Raw genomic sequence first — 19,487 nt, 5'->3', positions numbered from 1 at the left:
TTCATTAAATTTATGTATTTTATTCTATTTGACACACAAATCTAATTTTTTTATTATTCATATATCTTATGAAATTATACTTAACTATATTTCTCATTCATTTCTGCACACTAGAAGCACGGACAACTTATGTATAGATGTCTAACGTTTTTAGCCAAAATTCGTAATACTAATATGCCGTTCACACTACAAGCTTAAGATAATTTACGAAATGAACCTAAAGTGTTTAAACACACTCCACATTTGTTTTAAAAGTTTTCGATTCCTTACGGAAGGAGGACTTTAAAAAATGCACTCACATTATATAGAACAGCTGCTATCAGAAATTTAACTGAAAAATTGCGAGAAAAAAGGAAGGAAGGCAGCTATAGTAAATTGTGTGATAATGCTAGAAAATTTTTGCAATTTTACTAGACAAAAAACAAAAGAAAATATTCGGCAAAAGCATAAGCAGCATTTTTTGCGTTTCTTCGCTAGCAGATTGTAATTGAATTTGGAACTAAAAACGAACATTAGTTAGTGTAATGAGAAGTGCTTATAACACTTTGAATCGTAATTTATTTAAAATATTCAAGTTATGTCATGTGTTCTCTGAAGACAAAGTATTTGTTGGCATTGTATTTTATATACAGTGAAACTTCCATAACTCGACTTCTATAACTCGAATTTTCTATAACTCAAATTAAATAGACTGCAACAGGGTTTAGAGAGCAAATTAATACAATTCTTTAACTCGAGGTTAGCTGTAGACTAAATCGCCATTGTACGATCAAATTAAAAAATTTTAATGGGGATTTGTTTTGTATGGCATTGTTATTATCTATAAATAAGTGACCTGAGCTAGAAGCATGCAAAATAATAAATAAACTAATTTATAGAAATTGATACATAGGCGATGACTGTTCATAGAAAACTTACACAATGATCTGCATCAATCCATATCATCGGGGCATATAAAAAGGATTCCCTTCTTGTGTGTACGTTCATGTGCTTTTTTGTGATGAACTTGAGCAAATTTTTTGCCACAAGTTTCGCAACTAAAATTATACGAAATTGTTAATTAAAAAACCAAATAATAGTCAATTATTTCAACCTGAAAGGTTTTTCACCACTATGCATCATCATGTGCACTTTCAAGACATTTGAGTAGGCAAAGCTCTTATTGCAGATTGTACAACTGTAAGGTCGTTCATTAGTGTGTATACTGAAAAATTTAAGAATTATAAAATTAATTTTTACACATTTTCAGTAAATCATATGTTGTATAATTTAATAAATTACTACCGTTCATGTTTAATTTTTGTTGAGGGATCTGTAAAAGCAGCACTGCAATATTTGCATTTAAAAGGGCGATTGCCGGTATGAGAGTTCATATGGCGCGCCAATTGAGGTGTGTGAGTAAAACGTTTGTGACAAATTCTAAAAAAAATACGAAATTAGAATGTTATATTAATAATTTCAATGAATAACGTACTCGCATTCATGTGGTTTGTCTTTTCTGTGATATTTCATGTGAGCTGTCAATTTAGATTTCTCATTATAAATGTTTCCACAATGGCAACAAATGTGCGCTGGATACGATTTCAGTGCCTGTTTGCGTTTGGCTGGTGTCTTTTGTGTACTTCCTGTTTCCGATTTATTTTCTTTACTTATTTTTTTCTTAAACGTAGTGGGCATAACTTGTACAGATGTTATTTGCAATTCAGTTTCGCTTACAGTTCTGTTAATAATGTCGCTATTTTGTTCCAATCCATAATCACTACTTTGACTCTCATCATACGGTTCATAGTCATTGCTATTAGATGCTAAATATGATGCTTCTGTGGTGTAGTTTGTTTCTTCTTGTAAAAATTCATCATCTTCACTTGGCATATTATCCAACTAAAATTAAAAAAAAAATTATCACAACACACAATTACAGTTTACATTTACCTCACAACCAACATCCGTCTCCCCAACATACATTTCGGTCATATAATCAGATACTATGATCTCATATGTTTCCTTGACCGTGTCATCTGCATTAGGTTCCTCTTTTATTTTTGCAGATACAATAATAGGCTCATCCTCACTTTCCGCCTCATTCGGTTTACTGCTTACATTTTTTATATCTGTTATATTTTGTAGTTCCTGCTGTTGTACACCCAACTTTTGTTCCGATATTTGGCATAGCTTCCGAAATTTTTGTGATATTTTTAACAATTTTAAGCATTTGCTGCAAATTTTCTTTGGCAGATCATCTTCGTTATTTAACTAGAGATTAAATATAGTAAAGAAAACTGTTTTCATTCTGTTTTATATATTATACGTTTCTTCATACCACTATTCCACCACATTCCTTTATGTCCTCAACTATATTTTCTTCATTGTTATTCTTTCGAAATATTTCTGTCATATTTGCAGAAGGTTTTAAACATATACGACAAATTATCCATTTTTCCATTGCATTTAAAATTATACTTCAAATGATTGGCAATAATTTTTTAGAAATATTATTTTGATATCCGAAAACGCTGACTTGACAGATGTCAATAAATAAAACTGGTTGGCATTTCCAATGACATTTCGTGGAGAGTTTTCGGTAACAGAGTTGTGTTTTTCATACAAAATAAATTTATTGTATGAAACAAATGATTTATATATCCCCTCTTCATATATCTAATAAAAATAAATTCATTCACGGCATTCAACTATGGGGAACAATCTCAACAGCCAACATTGAAATTCTTCAAATATTTCAGTCTAAAACTCTACAAGAAATGGTAAACCCTCCATGGTATGTAACTAACATTCAAATTCATTGGGGCCTCAAGATAATCCCGTTAAAAGACGAAGTAAAAAAGATACCTAGAAAATACCATGAACGAATACAAATTCATCCCAACACTCTTGCACTCTTGATGTCCACCTCAAAGATTTTTATGAAATTGAAAAGGAAAACGTCGTGAAGCGTTTTTATTGATTTATATTATAATAAAATCTTAATTTAAAAAGAAGAGTTGCGCTCTACAAGGAGAACTACCTCCTAGAAATTTATATTATCATGACTTAAATAGTATTTATAAAAAAATTGTAAAATGTCGCAATGTTATGTATCAGAATTTGAATTAAATAAAAAAAATTCCTATGAAACAACGTTTGCTGATGATAACGTGCTATCACAATCCGAACACGCGAAGTATCTGGGTGTTCATCTTAATCGCCATCTCACCTTTACGAAACGCAAGCAACTGGGTCTGAAAATGTGCTTCATGTACTGGTTTCTTTGTCAAAATTCAAAGCTATCACTGAACTTATCATTATTAACTGATGTGCAAAATAAAAATGAAACAATTAATGAGAAAAGTAATTGACAATACGATTATTTCATGTGTTAAAGTACAGTAAGATTAAAAAATAATCAAAAATAAGAACATGAAATCGCAAGCAACATATTTGTAAACAAAAAAACAGCTGACAAAGATGATGCGTTGCCAAGTACTTTAATTTGTGATACGTACCGTTTCTACGTATCAAAAAAGATCAGATCAAAAAAGATCATTATTGGTTGAAAAGCTGACATTATATATATATATATTATATATATGCAGAGTCCAAAAAAATTTCATACGGACTATAAACTAATTAAAAAATTTGAATATATTTCCTAAGACCACTGATGTTTAGTACTTGGCAATATTCGACATAGCGTTGTATGGTCAGCCAAATTTCAATAAATTAAATAAATTTATCCTTGTCTTTTCTTTGCTATTCGAATCCGTCTAAAATTATTCTATTTAATCATTTAGTAATAAATATATAGAGGTATTAGAATATAATTTCTATATATTAACGTAAGAGTAATTAAATAATCATTACGTACTGTAATCATTTACAGTTTTAATTCACTACACCAACATAACAACTGTCAAACTGTCAAACGTTCATACGTCATATGTCACAATAGAACTAAGAGCGACGCTTAAGATTGTAGCTCAATTTAAATAAAATATTTATTTTTATAAAACTAAAACCAAAATGAATGGAATTAAATTAGAATATGAGGAGCTAATGGTATGTCGTATTTGCTTGCAAACCAGTGAAGATGCTATGATATCAATTTATGAAAGAAACGACAACTCTGCCCTCTGCGTCTATCAAAGAATTGAGAAATATGGTGGAATCAAGGTAAACATACGTGGAGTAAACATATATCATAGTTATTATAATTAATTTCTTCTGTAGATAATAAAAGAACCTGGGCTGCCTTCACATATCTGTAAACAGTGCAATATTTTTTTAGATATAGCGATGAAATTTCAAATAATATGCAAAGATTCTGACGAATATTTGCGTGAGTTTGCTTGCGAAGGTACAAAACTGGAATGTGATGAGGATGGAGTGGAATATCTTATGGAGTATGCACCTGAAGAATTTATACGAGAAAAGGAAGTTCTAGTGCAAGATTGTCAAATAATAGATAACGTAGCTTCACCAATTGCTTATGAGGAAGTTGATGACATAAACGAAATGTGGCTTAACGAGGAGGCTTTTGAAAACAACATAATAGTGGAAGAACATGGTGCAGATTCCGCAATGATATCAACACCCAACACATCACCAACTCCTGCAAAAACATTAGATATATCGTCAGATGGTGCCGCAGTGATACGTGTGAAGCCACAAAAACAGCTAAAACCGCAAATGATTAAGGAAAAAACAGCACATATTTGTGATATATGCGGAAATTCATATCCACGAAAATATGCTTTCGATGCACATATGCGACGTCATCGCAACGAACGACCGTTTGAATGCGAGTATGTAAAAAATAGTATTTATTTTTTGAACAAAGTTTAAACAAAATATATTTGAATTGTAGAATTTGTCATCAATCCTTTCACTTAAACTTCCAACTTACACGTCACATACAAAAGCACACTGGAGCACGGCCTTACAAGTGTCAGTACTGTCAACGTTCGTTTGCAGATCGTTCAACAATGATAAAGCATGAACGGTAAAACTGCTAATGCTATAAATAATGAATATTAGCTTATTTAATGACTTTGATGTATTTTAGAATTCACCGGAATGAACGTCCCTACACATGTGAAACATGCGGAAAAAGTTTTACGTATTCCAGTGTATTAAAAGTGCATATGTTAACGCATACGGGAGAAAAACCTTTTACGTAAGTAACTTAATTGAAACGAAAAAAAAAACATTTATATTAATTCATATAAATATCATATCTTTTACAGTTGTGGAATATGCAACAAAAGATTTGCACGCGCTCATCACTTACGTGCACATCTGGAGACTTTACTTCATCAAAATGATCCCAGGTCAAGTGTACTATTAAAGCAAATTAAAAGAGAAGAGGACTTAGATAAGGGTGTGCAAGACGATTATTATTTCAGACCAATTCCTAAACGTTCCAGTTCTATCGGAGAAGAGAATAACTAAGAAATATTTTCTATAAGTGAGAGAAACACATTATATATACAGAAATTGTTTTTAAAACTATAATAATTTCTTAATACATGTAGTCTATATGTTTTTTACACATGCATTTGTTTATTTAACATGTCACTGTGATATCTAAGCTTTAGTATATTGTTAATATTTTTGAGAAAAATACACGAAGCTCCTCACTGCAGAAGTTGTGGAAACCCGCAAGAGAAACCATAATACATTTCTCTGTGAATGCCCTGATTTGGCGTCCAGAAGATATAGATATATTTTTTGATACTTTATCAAACTGTTCATCGATGGGATGGATTTTATCATTACCTAAATTTGGTGGGATTGATTTAGTCTCTACTCTTCTATACTAGGGTTCTTGCGAGGAATGTGGTTGCAAAACGGCGAAAAATCGCTAATTGAGATACATGGAAGTTATCTAATGGCCACTGCAACCAACTAACACGAAAATAATTTTACGTGACAAATATCTTTAACAAGAGGCTATATTCTGACCTCAATTAGGATTGGAAAGCATCTTTATCGCCTTCTAGTAGACATCGAGAAATATCTATAGAGAATTTTGTTGATATGCATCCGTGATTTCGAAGAGGACTTTAATTCTGCATGAGAGTTCTTAAACGTTGTTTGTATTTGACCTCACTGATGTTAACTACGTTGTAATAGATCTCGACGTTAGACACGAAAAAGAAATCAACCACTGCAGCATGGACGAAGGAAGTGGGTCAGTATCATAGAGTATCATCTATTCTTTTTATAACACTTTTGGTATTCAATGATGTACGAGTATATACATTATGTGTTCCTTGTTTCGCTTTGCTGTTGGTGTTGTTGTTCTAGGCCGCTGGGATCTAAAATGCACATAACAAGTAAGGGTTACAAAACGAATACATGGATTGAGATGTGGATGGGTGGTGTTTGGGGTAAGGATAGAGAGAAAAGGTGGAAAGGGAGGATGTTTCTCTTTGTAAGTTTTCTTGGTGAAAAATAATTGTTTGTTTAAGAAAACATATTTAATTATCCATTACTGGCATCAAAAATTGTTATAACATTTATGCACATACTATGTGGTATGTGAACATGGCTTCTAATGGAATTAGTATATATTCAGTTATTCATTTTTACTATTTATACTTATTAATATAATTAGTATTTATTATTATTTATTGCATAATATTCATACTGAGTCCAAAATGCTCCTGATCAAAGAGCATAATCAACCACTATTAAAGCAACATGTCCTCGCATGCTGCATAGAGGCACATCCAAACGTAGAACCTTTCTTTTTTTTGCATCTGTCGATAATTTTCAACGTCACACAAATATACAGATTTTGTGATTGAAGTAATATAAAGGCATTGCTATTAAATGCTCTCCATATTAAGGCTATGTTGGCATTGCAGCAAGGTTCGCATTATATCTCTTTGGAAGAAACAAGAGTTTCAAACCCATTAAGAATTTGTGTTGGTTAAATAAAAGTCAAAATATTAGCACATGCTAAATAGTTACTTATAACGAATAAATCGCTCCAATCGATGTCTGGGTCCCAACTACTGCCCTACACCTGATTCTCTCGTACAACTGTTTAACATAGCACAATATTGCTGTCTATATCTATAGTAATAAAGTCATAAACAAACGTACCTGCTGGTATAGTGCCACCTATCTTCAATCCAAACTTCTTCTCACACATACACCTCATCGTTCACACTTCCTTTACCTAATCGTATTCTAACCCGTCGATACTTATTTATGATGTCTTTCATGTTATCTGCTTAGATCTCCACAGGTTACCACAACAACAACAACATAGTAATTTATGTTGTAACTATAATTATTTATTTTCTATTTTCCAAAACCAAACTTAATTTCAACTCTAAAAACTTTTATGTAAATATATATGTATATAATTTTTAACGTCACCATGGGGCACTTCACATCTATTGCTCTTTTCCAGCGAGGTGACAAGATTCATTTACTTTTCATCGGGTTAGCTTTAAATCGCCCCTCCACACCATTACTTACTTCCACATCATTTTCTACATACATATATCCATCATCAACCTTTGGAAATATGAGATAATTTTTTTGGCTTTGGGATTAATTACTAAAAATTTTTTTAGCTTAAAAATTGATTTATGAAATACTGTTTTAATTTCAAACATAAAATAAAATTTCTCATGAATTTTTAATAAAATTAACTTCTCAATAGAAAATAGTTTTAAGAATATAATCATATAAAAAATATAACTGAAATAAAAACAATTAATTAATCAATAGTAAAATTAAACATTAGAAAGTGCACTTTTTGTTATTAATTAAAATTTTGAATAGCAATAAAAATCAATTTATTTTTGACCATATTTTGTATATATTCCATTATACAATATTATCGCATTATAAAACACATATTTTATGTTATATATATACATATATATTACAATATATATATATATCTTATATATATAATTCTTCTGTACGTGTGTTGACAGTGAACTCCTCCTAAACGGCTGAACCGATTTTGATGAAGTTTTTTGTGTGTGTTCAAGTGGACTCAAGGAAGGTTTGGATTCACAATTTGGCCCACTGGATAATGTCTTTTTAATTAATTTTTTATTTTTTGGTATCCATATACATTTATATTAAAAATTTAAAATTTATTCATGCTTACTTTGATTTGTTTAAAAAGTTTAAAATCTCTAAAATGAATTAAAAATAAAATTTTTTGATATGCAAGAATGAGCCATTCTCTTCTCATTTTCGATTTTTGACCAAAATGAGCCATTTGCGGCCAGTGTAAATGCCGTATTACACTTATTTATTTTTTTTCTGTTTTTTTTTGCCAAATTTATTCATTTATTTAAACATCTTATAAAATTGTCACAATTTTCATATCTAATTTATCTAATTTTTACCTAATTTACCCTACTCGAATTTCTGGTAAATACCAACATTCGCTGACATACCGACATAATTTTCAATTTACTTAACTCGCACGCGGCCTAAAGCATTTTTCATGTAACCGTCTTAAAGCTTTCGATTTTAAATTTAATATTTACTTAAATAAAAACAAAAATACAATATAAATTATATTAACACAAAAAACATTTATACAATAGACAATAATTATGTATTAGTAACTTATATACGTTAAAAACAGTTTATGGTTGGATATTTAAAAACAATACTTATTCAGCATGATTGTCAAATTGAAAACTTTCTAATATTTACAGGGAATCGCAACTAACTTAAGTGCTGTCAGAAACTTCAAGAAGCAGCAAAAGTTTCCATGTCATAGTTTTTGTTCAATTCGTGTTGAGAATATTTCTTTTCGTTCTACACATCAAAAAAAGACAAAAATCTGAATCTAAACACAGAAGCATCCGGGTAAGTGAGATATATTTCAATACTAACTAGTAGAAATTACAAAATTAAAAGTGAAAGTATTTTAAATATCAGAATTAGTATAAATAATTAATTTAGTGAAGTTGGTGCTGTGGTTGAACGAGATTGAAACCGAATTGAATAGAGCAGAATGTCAAAAGCGTACCGCACTTCAGTGCGTCATTTACGCTAATGAAGAGGTGAAGAGTATCAATATTTCACTTGACAACAAGTGTTAATTAGATAAAATTGCATAGATAGATGAATACTTGCAGTTGAACCTTGTAATATATGTCAGGAATTATAATAATTAGGATATTGTGAAATAGTCTAAAGATAAGATATCTCACAATTGCGTAAATTCAATACGCATGTGAGAAGTACCATATTTTTGTGTATGTGTGTGTCTGTCCGATCGTTTCATACCATCCAAAGTATGAGTCTCTTACGATCTGCCCATACGTCCCATTCATGTTTATACAAATTTATATATACTTATATATAAAAATGTATGTATAAATAAAATTTAAATAAACTATTTTTAATTGGTCTTCATGGGCCTGAACTTGAATTTAATTGTTTATATAATACAGTCCATAGTTAATAGAGGTTTAATTATTAGAATTAATTTAATCGACTAATACATTAGCGAATTAGCGAATTTTATACAATTATAATAAATCAAAAAAATATACACTATTCTATTGCATTATCAGATTATATTAATTGGTTTTCGTAAAGTACATCTACTTTGGGTGTAGAGTACTGTTGAAATATGTTGGCTGATGTCTTAGTGACTTTATTATATTTAAAATTGTTGCTACAGTGTTTCTATTAAATGGTTTATAATTGATTGAATGATTGGATGGGACTCAAGATATAGGTGTTGTGGGGGAGTCAATGTAATTGAATTGTTGAAACTCAATTTCTGTATCTCAAAATATCTCCGACAGGAGTGGTGAACGATATTTGAGCATTGTTATTAAAGTTTATATTAGTTCCCGTAGATCCTATGAAAAGAAAAGGGCAACAATTAGATTCTTTCATTCTGTTCTGTTGGATGCAACTGCTTTCACTTCTTCCCATGATTTTCCAGTTCTAGAAGCCTATAGACTGCGTATTCCAGTCTATAGTCAAAGTAATGCTTGTCTTGTACTAACTAATTTTTGTGAAGACATATGGTTCCGGTATTTAGTTTCAACCATTTAATGGAACCATGAAAGCAAGTGTAGGTGTATTAAATGGCTAATATTCAAGCAAACAAGTTAAGGTACTTACCATATTCATTTTCGTAAGTAATAGATATAAGATAGGTCTAGTATTTATTTATACTTCTCAATTTGACTTATTTGATCAACAGTGAATGAACCTGGCTATCTAATTCTTCAATTTAATTGTTAAAACCTCTTTTTCTTGTTTAAAGTATAATAGTACGTATGTTAGCAAATCTCTCTTCCATCATTTGAGTTCCTATGTGATGACGGAGTTTAAGAATTGTTTTAATGACTATCTATATTTTCTGAATAGCTTAAACTTTTATGTACTTAGTAATGATGTTAATACGCATATCAGAGTTTTTGACATACCAGGAAATGTTCAGTATATTTTTTAGTGTACTTTGTTCGAATTTTTACATTTTAACTGTTTTACTAAAGGCGAAAAAATTATACACCAAAGCTGATCTGTTAATATGATTATATGTGAACATTCTATATATCAGGTTTTTTGCTTTTGAATAGTGGGCAAAATTGTTTTAAAGTTTGTGTAAAAATTACCTTCTTCATATGGTATTTCCAAATGAATTTATTGTCAAAATTCAGATCTAAATATTTCATAGTATTGCATATGAATCATAACATATATGAGTTATGTCATCACAATAACTGTGCCAAGGGATAATTCTTCAAATAAAACTAAATAAGTCATCTTATGTCTATGGTTTATATTTAATAAAATGAATTGCAATATTATTTTAGTTCGATAAATAATATAAGATGTTAATATGCAATCAAAAGTTGGTGTTTACATTCAGAGAATAATTAAATCATTTAAAGGATATATGTAGATTATATCTGTCAAGTTAAAATAATATTAGCTCAGATTTAAATTTGAAAGTTTAGGCTTAAGTTCGTGAAAAATAATTATTTTCACTTATTAATATATTTTTCTAAAATTGAATTAAGATAGATTATAATTCATAGAACAAATAAGTTATAAAAATTGTTTAGATTTTATCGATTGAAATATGTACATTATATCAGTTATTATAGCAGTTTTATCTTTAACCCAATACAATATTTAACCAATTTAACAGTTTTTATATTTGTAAACTTTTAATTTAAAGTTCATTACTATACTTTTATTACTAAATTTAAATTAAATTAAATTTAACTAAAACTAACTTTTAAATATAATTAAAATTTTTCGATTTAGAACTCATTACTAACATTTTTTTAATAATTAAATTTTGTAAATTTAACAATTAATGTCTATAGCTATAGTCATGTGATCGATCTCTACTATATTCGGGTTTATTGCATATACAGCATATATAATTGAATAATAAAATTATTATATAATATGCTTTCATTATACATTTTTTTTGTGTTCTTTACTTTCTTTTACTTTTTGTAATAAAAAATTTCACACTGCAGAACAGCTGTTGCGTATGTAACTGAATTCTACGTGCTACTTGGCGCGATGACAAAATTCCATTTGCGATTACAAATTCGCTGACAGATTTTGGTTTTGCAAAAAAATTCAGTTTATTTAGTTTTATCACAAAACTGATTTATTTTCTCTTCTTTGCTGTGAATACGTACTAACTTGCAGAAGCTATCCTTGCATGGCTTTGAAATAAATCAATATACATGATTTCATCACAAAAATTGGTAATTGCATGGCTGATATTGTGAAGGTCATGGAAGTACAGTCAAACTTCCATAACTCGAATTTTCTATAATTCAAACTAAATATAGTGCAACAGGGTTTAGAGTGCAAATTATCCTATGCAAAATGATACTTCGAGCTACTCTGAATGTACTTCGCTTTTTAAATATGGTACAAAATATATATATACAAATTGAATCATTGATAGTGAATGATTAACATACTTATTTCTATATTTAATAAATAGATTTAAGTCTCTCAGAAGGTTGAGAAATATATAAATCTGTTTATTAAGCAAGTAGAATGGTTGAAATTTATACTACTCTTGATATAAAAAAAAGTTCATCCCTTAGAGGGACTTCATTCGTGCTGTTTGTTTATATATTATATTAATAAATTTTATTTAAAAAACTCCTTAATATATAATGAATTCATCAACCTGAGACTGTATTATCGATTACATTTCTTTAATAAAAACCCAACTAAAAATTATAACTCAATACAAAATTTTTTGTAAAGTATTTATAAGGAGAAAATTGCATGTAATTTTGATTTTACATACAGGAGGAAAAAAACATTAAAATGCGAATAATTATATATTGGTTAGGGCGACATTATTTTCAACTGTAAAATTCACTCCTGTGGCTTTGAATTGGTTACAGTGTTAAAAGCGTAGCAACAACATAAATATACCTACAGAAATAAAAACAACTTGTTCCATATTAAAAATGAAACGAAAACAAACTGAAATTTTGCCATTGTATGTAAGTGGCAGCCATATTTGTTTCAAATTCAAAATATACCTGTAGTGAAATTAGTGTTTGTAGCTTTGTTGTTGTTGGATTTTCAGATTTTCACTTTGTTTTGCTCTTTTATACTTGTTTCGCTATACTTCATGAACAAGATCGGGGTAGAAATGTATTCAGTTTACATTTGACAATTCAGAATACAAGTAGTACGTTTTATATAGAAGTCGCTGCTTAAAGTAGTAAAGTAAAAAAAAAAAGAAATATTTGCAATTCAAGTTTTTTTAAATAAAATATAAGAATCATAATATATTTTTAATAAAGCATTAAAATGTTTTAATAAATTAATAAAAAGTAAATAAAATGGAATAAGAAAATCGATTAAAAAATGTTCACTTGAAAAAAAATAAACGCTAAAAAAGCAAACTGAAAGTGGAAAATAATTTCCAAAAACAAACAAAACAAATGGAATTTTAAACTGCATTTCTTTTTATTCTCAATTTTGTGATAACTTTAAAAAGTACAAATTAGTTAAAAATTAGACTTAATGGCCAATAATTTATAGTATAAATCATTTTAATAAATTTAAATCACCATTCGTGCAATACAATAAAATCTGCTGAAAGTAAACATTCCTGCGCAATACAAAAATGGCTGTCAAAATGTAAGCACAACTTTTTTTTTTGTAATTTTATTTGTTTTTATTTTTAATAAATTAAATTTGTTTTTCGAAAATTTTGCTGCTTTGTACGTTTAACAAATAAAAAACGTAGAGAAATTTTTCTGAGCTCTAAAATGTTGATAAACTAAAAATATCTCAAAAAATGTAATATTACAAAAATTAATGAAATAACAGTGGGTTTTATTAAAACTAAAGTTTATTTTCATTTTTATGGAAATAATATAAATTTTTGTTTTAATGTTAAATGTAGGTGTTAATGTTAGGCTTTTTTTTGCCTTCAAATTGAAATTTTTACCATCTATGCTTTCATACATACATTCATACATATATCTAACAGTATAAATTTGTGTACGTGTATGAAACTGCTGATTTTTATGTTGCTTCTTTACACCTCTATCCTTATATTCTGAGTACAAAGTGCATTAATTTAAATAATCTGGAAATGTAATAAATATATATCTTTTAACTAAAATACACAATAATCAGAAGAAATAAAATATTTTTTCAATACAGTTTTATTTATTTATATAAAGCATAATAAACAATAAATAAAGTATTACTCTTTTTATTGTTTCGTTTCCAAGTTGTTCTTATGCTTTTGTATTCTTGTTTGACAAATACAAATAATGCACAGAGTCGTATACGTACGTACGCATACAATAACAGTTTATTTTTTAATCAGGTTTTTAGAGAATTGCGTCAGACAATTATTATTGTATTTTAAAGTAATTTAAAAATATTTATTTAAGAAAATAAAATTATATATTAAATTTATTTTTTATGTTAAAAGTTTAGTAATTCATTATAAAACTTGTTTACTTAATCTTATTGCAAAGGGTTATAGTCGAACTGAAATTGTAGTGTCTTTTAGAAAATCAACTAACATTTTGGAGACTTCTATTTTTATTATTTATAAATAAATTTAAATTTTTAATCAGTTTTATGTTCTGTTTTCAATTGGTTAAACAAAGTTTTGAAATAAACAATTTAAAATATTTAATTACAGCAACAAAGTATTTTATAGTGTATCGGATTTTTTTTTATTTTGTCCGAAGCTTTTTTATAATAAATGCCATTAGAAAAATTGTTTTGGTCTCTTTGCCTGCCTCAGTTAGGGTACAGTCTGTTTAGCGCCCTAAAGTTGTACTGTACCTCTCCATTTGTATTTGAATTTGTTATAAATAAGTACCACTACATCAATTTATATGATAAGACAATATAATGTTGTACATAATAATCGAGCACATAAGAATTCAAAACTTTAAAAAAAAGTATGTGGGCTTTTTAAACAAATATTTTTTAAAAGTTTAGCAACTATGAGAAAGCAATGTTTGAATTATATGGCTTGGTCGAGGATCCATAGTACATTTTCTATAGAATTCATTGTAAAAAGAAAGCAAGCTTCATATGAACATTTTTTTAATAAAAATAAAAATATATATATCCCTCTTAAGAGTAGTCCCATCTTATAATAGTTATCTTATTTAAAAAAAATTAAAAAATCAGGAGAGATGGTATTAAAAAATATATTTTTTAATAAATTTTAATTACATATGATGGATCAAATTTTAACGCAAGGAATATATAAATAGCCTAATTTCGCTATCGAAAACTTCATTCTCCATTTATTTTCAATTTATAACAATTGGAAGGAAATATATTTTCTAGTGTTTAATCTAGTGTCTAGTAATGTATATATTTCATTAAAATCTTTGTTTAAAATTAAAAATCTTTGTTTCTATTTACTTTTCAAATATTTGTTTTTTTATGTATTACATTATTTTATATTCGATTATTGTTTACATACTAAAATTATTGTTTAAACTTTTGTAGGTCAAAAATGTCAACATAACCTACTCTTTTTTTTTTTTCTACTATTTTAAAATTTTTGAGGGTTATAAACTAATTGACAATTCAAACTATGTATGCAGCAGCACAACACAAACAAAAATATAAATAAATAATATACATTTTCATAAAAACACAAACATTTACAAATATAAATATTTAAACATTTTGTTTTGAGTTTGCTTTTGTCTACTTCCGAATTAATTTAGATGTTTTTTTTTCTAATTTTGTGCAAAATAATTTACGTAATATCAATTGTTTAAAGAAAATGTTTGAATAAAAACCGTTTTAAATAATTTTTATTTTCTTCTCATTTTAAATATTTAAATTTTATTTTAAATTTTAGCTATTAGTAAAAAGCGGTATTTACTTATTTATTCTCTGCATTCCAATTTTTATATAATAATATAATATAATTTTTACATTTCTTTTATAATAAATGTAGTAATAATTATATAGAGATTTTTCGAACAGTAGTGAACGACAACAACAAAAATTTATTTTATATTATTTAAATTAATTGAATTTTTGGCTGACCATACAGCTGTTTCGAGTATTACCAAATACCCATGATCAGTGGTCTTGGAAATAATTCTTGTATTTAATTATTCGTAAATAATTTTTTGAGGCTGCAAGTCTTTATAAAATTTTTTTAAATATTTTCTTTATAACATTGTTTTAAATTTAATTTTATATTTATTTATTTTTTTAATTGTTTATTTATTTTTTAATTATTTATTTATTTTTTTAATTATTTATTTATTTTTTTAATTATTTATTTACTTTTTTCTATTCAATTAATTTATTATTATTTTTATTTATTTATTATATATTTTTAATATATTTTGTTTTTTTATATTAACCTTCATTAATAATTTTTTCACCTTTATTTTGTTTATATATATTTATACAAATATGTATCTTTATCTACATTCTAAGATGTTTGTTATTTAGCAAAATTAAAATGTTTTTCTATACAACTCATTTGAAAATATTTTTAAAATGATGACAATAACCTTTTAAATAATTTATATACAAAAATGTAACACCTTAGAGGTCATTTTGATTTTTTTTTAAGATGAAAAGGCGTTGGCGCGCTTTTTATTTTTTGTGTTAATTGTTTATTTCGTTTTTTTTTTATTTTCTTTACTTTTCTTTTCTTTTGTGTAATCTTTCTATTTCTCTACACAAGTATTCATCTATTTTGTTTGCAAAGTTACGAAATCTATTCACTGATCTTTTAACTCAACACAGGCCACTGCATAATGATTAGATGCAAAAAAAAATGTCCCGAAATTAAAGATAATTTCTTGTGAAACACATTGTAGTTTAATCCTAGCCTTTAAATTGCTATAAATAAAAGGTCAATTGGGTTTGTTTCTATTTTTTCAATGCATTGAAGACCACATATACCATACATACGAGTAACCTTAATCAGCATGACCAGACAGAGGGATATATTAATGTCCGTCTGAACAATATGTCTAGATAACAGACAATAACCGATCTTTTCAAATAAAATAAAATAATTAAGCGCTTATAATTAAGTGCAAATATTTTTTAAGTTGCAGTTTTTTTGAACGATCACTTAAGTCTTGTTAAGTTGATATGAAGAAGTTAGGAACAAATTGCGATTTTTAGGACAAAATATAACATTTTATTGCTTGACTGGCAGAGCAAAATTTTTTTATAATTTATTCTATTATATTACTTTTCGTATAATTGTTTTAATTTCATAATTATTATATAATATAATTATGATATAATATGATTATAAAATTTAATTTAATTATGCTATAATATGATTATAAAATGTCTAAATTTCAATATATTGCTTTTAATGTAATCGTTTTGATTTTATTATCGTTGTTCTGTTTGATAATAGATATTTATTATAAATAATAAGTGCAGAATTCTTGAACAAAAACACTATGACCTTAATATATCCTTTGTTTCGATAATTTACCTATAATTTATGTATAAAACGTGATCTCTCACTATTAACTTTAATCTTGAGAATCAGTTTTTTTTTTATTAAAGTTATTTTTTTTCCAACTTTAAACTAAAGGAAACGTTAATATATTTACCCTTATGTGTCTATATATAAAAATTTGTGTATAATTTATTGCTTATAATGCATTTCGTTGCTAAGTTGTATTGTTTACAAACAATACTGCTCGTGTCTATTTTGAGAATATAATTATTTCTAAATAAATAACGAACTTCAATTTAAACATAAATATTTCTATTTATTTTTTCTTTGATAAGAAAAAATCAATTTAGAAGTTTGAGATTCGCTTCAAGAACCTTTCATTGTTTACAAAACCCGAAAGATAGATACCAAAATAAATTCGCGCAGTAGGTACTAAAATACAGAGATTTATTTTTGTAGATTTTCTTTTTTACTTACATAAAAATTGTTTATGATTATGTATTTGTACTGTGATATATAATGTAATGTATAATGCCTGTTTTATATTTGATTTCTATTTAGATTTTTGTTATTACTGTTAATATAATGTATGTACTAATTTATTTTTAATCACGATTTCCTGGTCGTTTTACTTTTTATGTGAAGCATAATTTACGTAAACCTTATAAAATTATATTTCAAGTGTAATTTGAGCGTCGCAAAGATACTATCTGTTGTCTGTCCTACCGTCCTACCTGCTCATGTCAGCTGTTTTAGTATTTCACAGATTGTTTTTTCTTTTTCTTTTTTTTCGTAATTCCTGTACTTGCAATATGTTAGTTTTAAGTTTCTTGCTGGTAATCGCAAGTTTGGTAATTTCCCAACCGAAATTTGTCACCTTTTGCTTATTTATTACTTCAAAGTATGTAGACTGAAATATACTTGTATATATATATAAACATTTTAAAGTAAATGCGCACATTTTGGCTTTGATGCATTATAAATCTCATAACTCGCTTTGCTTATATTTAAATAACGTCACAGTAAATTAATTCAACCCTCAACTTTTTATTTATTTAATAGAACATATGAGTTCTATGAGTGAGTAGCTTTTATTTGCGCACCTTTGCTTAATGAAACCAATTGAAACAATAGATACGTGTGTGGATAGATGCCTTACAAAAGCTAAACGATGTTACCTTCCTCGTGCCATACTGTGGATATAATAAAATGATTAACAGCAGTTGCCGTAATGTATACTCCTATGTATGTATATATAGAAAACGAATGGTTTATATTCCATGGTGGTGGTGACGGCTTTGTGCTGTCAACCAGTGATCAACTTCAGGGAGGAAATATTACTTTATAGAAGTTAAATTACTAAAAATAAAAAAATCTCTGATATAAAATTTCAGTACGTCAAATAGCGACAGTTGTTTTAAGAACGTCAAAGCAATTCTATAAGACTAAGACCAGGTGCACTATATCAACCTCAATTGACACTTTTCTAAAACTATTGACACATTTAATTATCTTCTAGTTTTACATATATTTCATAACTATAACTTATAAATATTTTTTATTTTCCGTTTTTCTTTTGTTTATAATTTTTACATATTTTTTCATAATTTTGTAAATTAATTAGTTGACAAGTGTGAGCTAATATCTATAATTATTCAATGAAGCGAATATCACCACATATAATTATTTTAGTAGTTTATGTTTTCTATTCTAATGAGTGCCAAATACAATTTTTAGATAAACATTTTTGCATTAATAAATTGTATTATATATAAACATATATAAACATAAACAACAAGGTGGGCGTTTAAGATCAGGGCCAATATTCAGTCAATCAAGGCTATTCGTGAACATTCAGGGTAACATTAGGTAACATTATTTATTGGTTTATTTATTTTATTTTTTTTTATTATTTATTTTATTATTACTTATATTATTATTATTTATTTCATTATTGATTTTAATACTATTTATTTAATTATTTATTTTATTATTACTTATTTTACTATTATTTATTTTATTATTATTTATTTTTTGTCTAAGTGAAATAATTGAAATTATTGTTAAGATTAACAGTTTAAAATAGAGACCTTCCTTAACGTGTTTCGAATTGAATATAAGTAATTATGATAATTTTATATTAAGAAATGATTATAATTATGATATTTACTTTGTTGTGATCAGGAATCTTACACTATAGTTCAATACGTATATTGGTCTTATTATAATATTATATTATAATTTATCAGCAATCTGATTCTAAAGTTCATCATTAATCTATCTTGAAATCTTTCTTAATCTTAATTTGTATTAAGATGATTTCAGTATTCCCTTCTTCATACATTTGCATACTGTATATTATAATTGAACCCATATATTTATATTTTTTTATGCTTCTGATATGACTTTTATTATTTTATACTATAAAAAATTTTCTTAGCTTTTAAGTACTTATGTTATAATGATGCGATTTTTATTAAATAAAATTAATTATAATTAATCTTTATACTGTTTAAAGTGTTGCGATACCCAAAGACAGACA

The 19,487-nt window shown here is 27.0% G+C and overlaps 3 protein-coding genes across 4 annotated transcripts in view; 2 read left to right on the top strand and 1 right to left on the bottom strand.

Moving 5' to 3' along the window:
- Positions 1-2,510, bottom strand: LOC119677356 (zinc finger protein 91-like). The gene is made up of 6 exons (XM_038088663.1): positions 2,321-2,510; positions 1,933-2,253; positions 1,475-1,881; positions 1,285-1,419; positions 1,094-1,204; positions 1-1,037 (listed from the first exon to the last, which is right to left on the bottom strand). The coding sequence occupies exons 1-6, from the start codon at positions 2,441-2,443 to the stop codon at positions 932-934; spliced, it is 1,203 nt and encodes a 400-aa protein (XP_037944591.1). The 5' UTR covers positions 2,444-2,510; the 3' UTR covers positions 1-931.
- A 1,409-nt stretch (positions 2,511-3,919) lies between these two features.
- Positions 3,920-5,513, top strand: LOC119677357 (transcription factor Ouib-like). The gene is made up of 5 exons (XM_038088664.1): positions 3,920-4,167; positions 4,225-4,799; positions 4,862-4,996; positions 5,060-5,170; positions 5,241-5,513. Exons 1-5 carry the CDS (start codon positions 4,018-4,020, stop codon positions 5,443-5,445), a joined length of 1,176 nt encoding a protein of 391 aa, XP_037944592.1. The 5' UTR covers positions 3,920-4,017; the 3' UTR covers positions 5,446-5,513.
- Positions 5,514-8,715: 3,202 nt separating this feature from the next.
- The window catches only part of LOC119677354 (cyclin G), a 37,405-nt gene continuing 26,633 nt past the window's right edge, over positions 8,716-19,487 (top strand). Inside the window, exon 1 of one of the 2 annotated variants that reach the window (XM_038088659.1) lies at positions 8,716-8,850. The gene's annotated coding sequence lies outside the window, so the exon portion shown is untranslated. Of the gene's footprint in view, positions 8,851-12,665; positions 13,147-19,487 lie in introns of those variants that run through there. The other variant, XM_038088658.1, reaches the window with a different exon arrangement.

Source organism: Teleopsis dalmanni, chromosome 2 (genome assembly GCF_002237135.1).
Source record: "Teleopsis dalmanni isolate 2A chromosome 2, ASM223713v2, whole genome shotgun sequence".
Lineage (NCBI taxonomy): Eukaryota > Metazoa > Arthropoda > Insecta > Diptera > Diopsidae > Teleopsis > Teleopsis dalmanni.
This window is presented reverse-complemented; position numbering and strand designations above follow the sequence as displayed.

Bases quoted from the DNA above. Each gene is read 5' to 3' on its own strand.
- LOC119677356 (XM_038088663.1), bottom strand. From the start codon at position 2,443: ATGGAAAAATGGATAATTTGTCGTATATGTTTAAAACCTTCTGCAAAT. The intron at 2,254-2,320 runs GTATGAAGAAAC...TTTAATCTCTAG, and splicing joins AGGAATGTGGTGGAATAGTG to TTAAATAACGAAGATGATCT. The intron at 1,038-1,093 runs GTTGAAATAATT...GTATAATTTTAG, and splicing joins AGTGGTGAAAAACCTTTCAG to TTGCGAAACTTGTGGCAAAA.
- LOC119677357 (XM_038088664.1), top strand. From the start codon at position 4,018: ATGAATGGAATTAAATTAGAATATGAGGAGCTAATGGTATGTCGTATT. The intron at 4,800-4,861 runs GTATGTAAAAAA...TTTGAATTGTAG, and splicing joins GAACGACCGTTTGAATGCGA to AATTTGTCATCAATCCTTTC. The intron at 4,997-5,059 runs GTAAAACTGCTA...GATGTATTTTAG, and splicing joins ACAATGATAAAGCATGAACG to AATTCACCGGAATGAACGTC.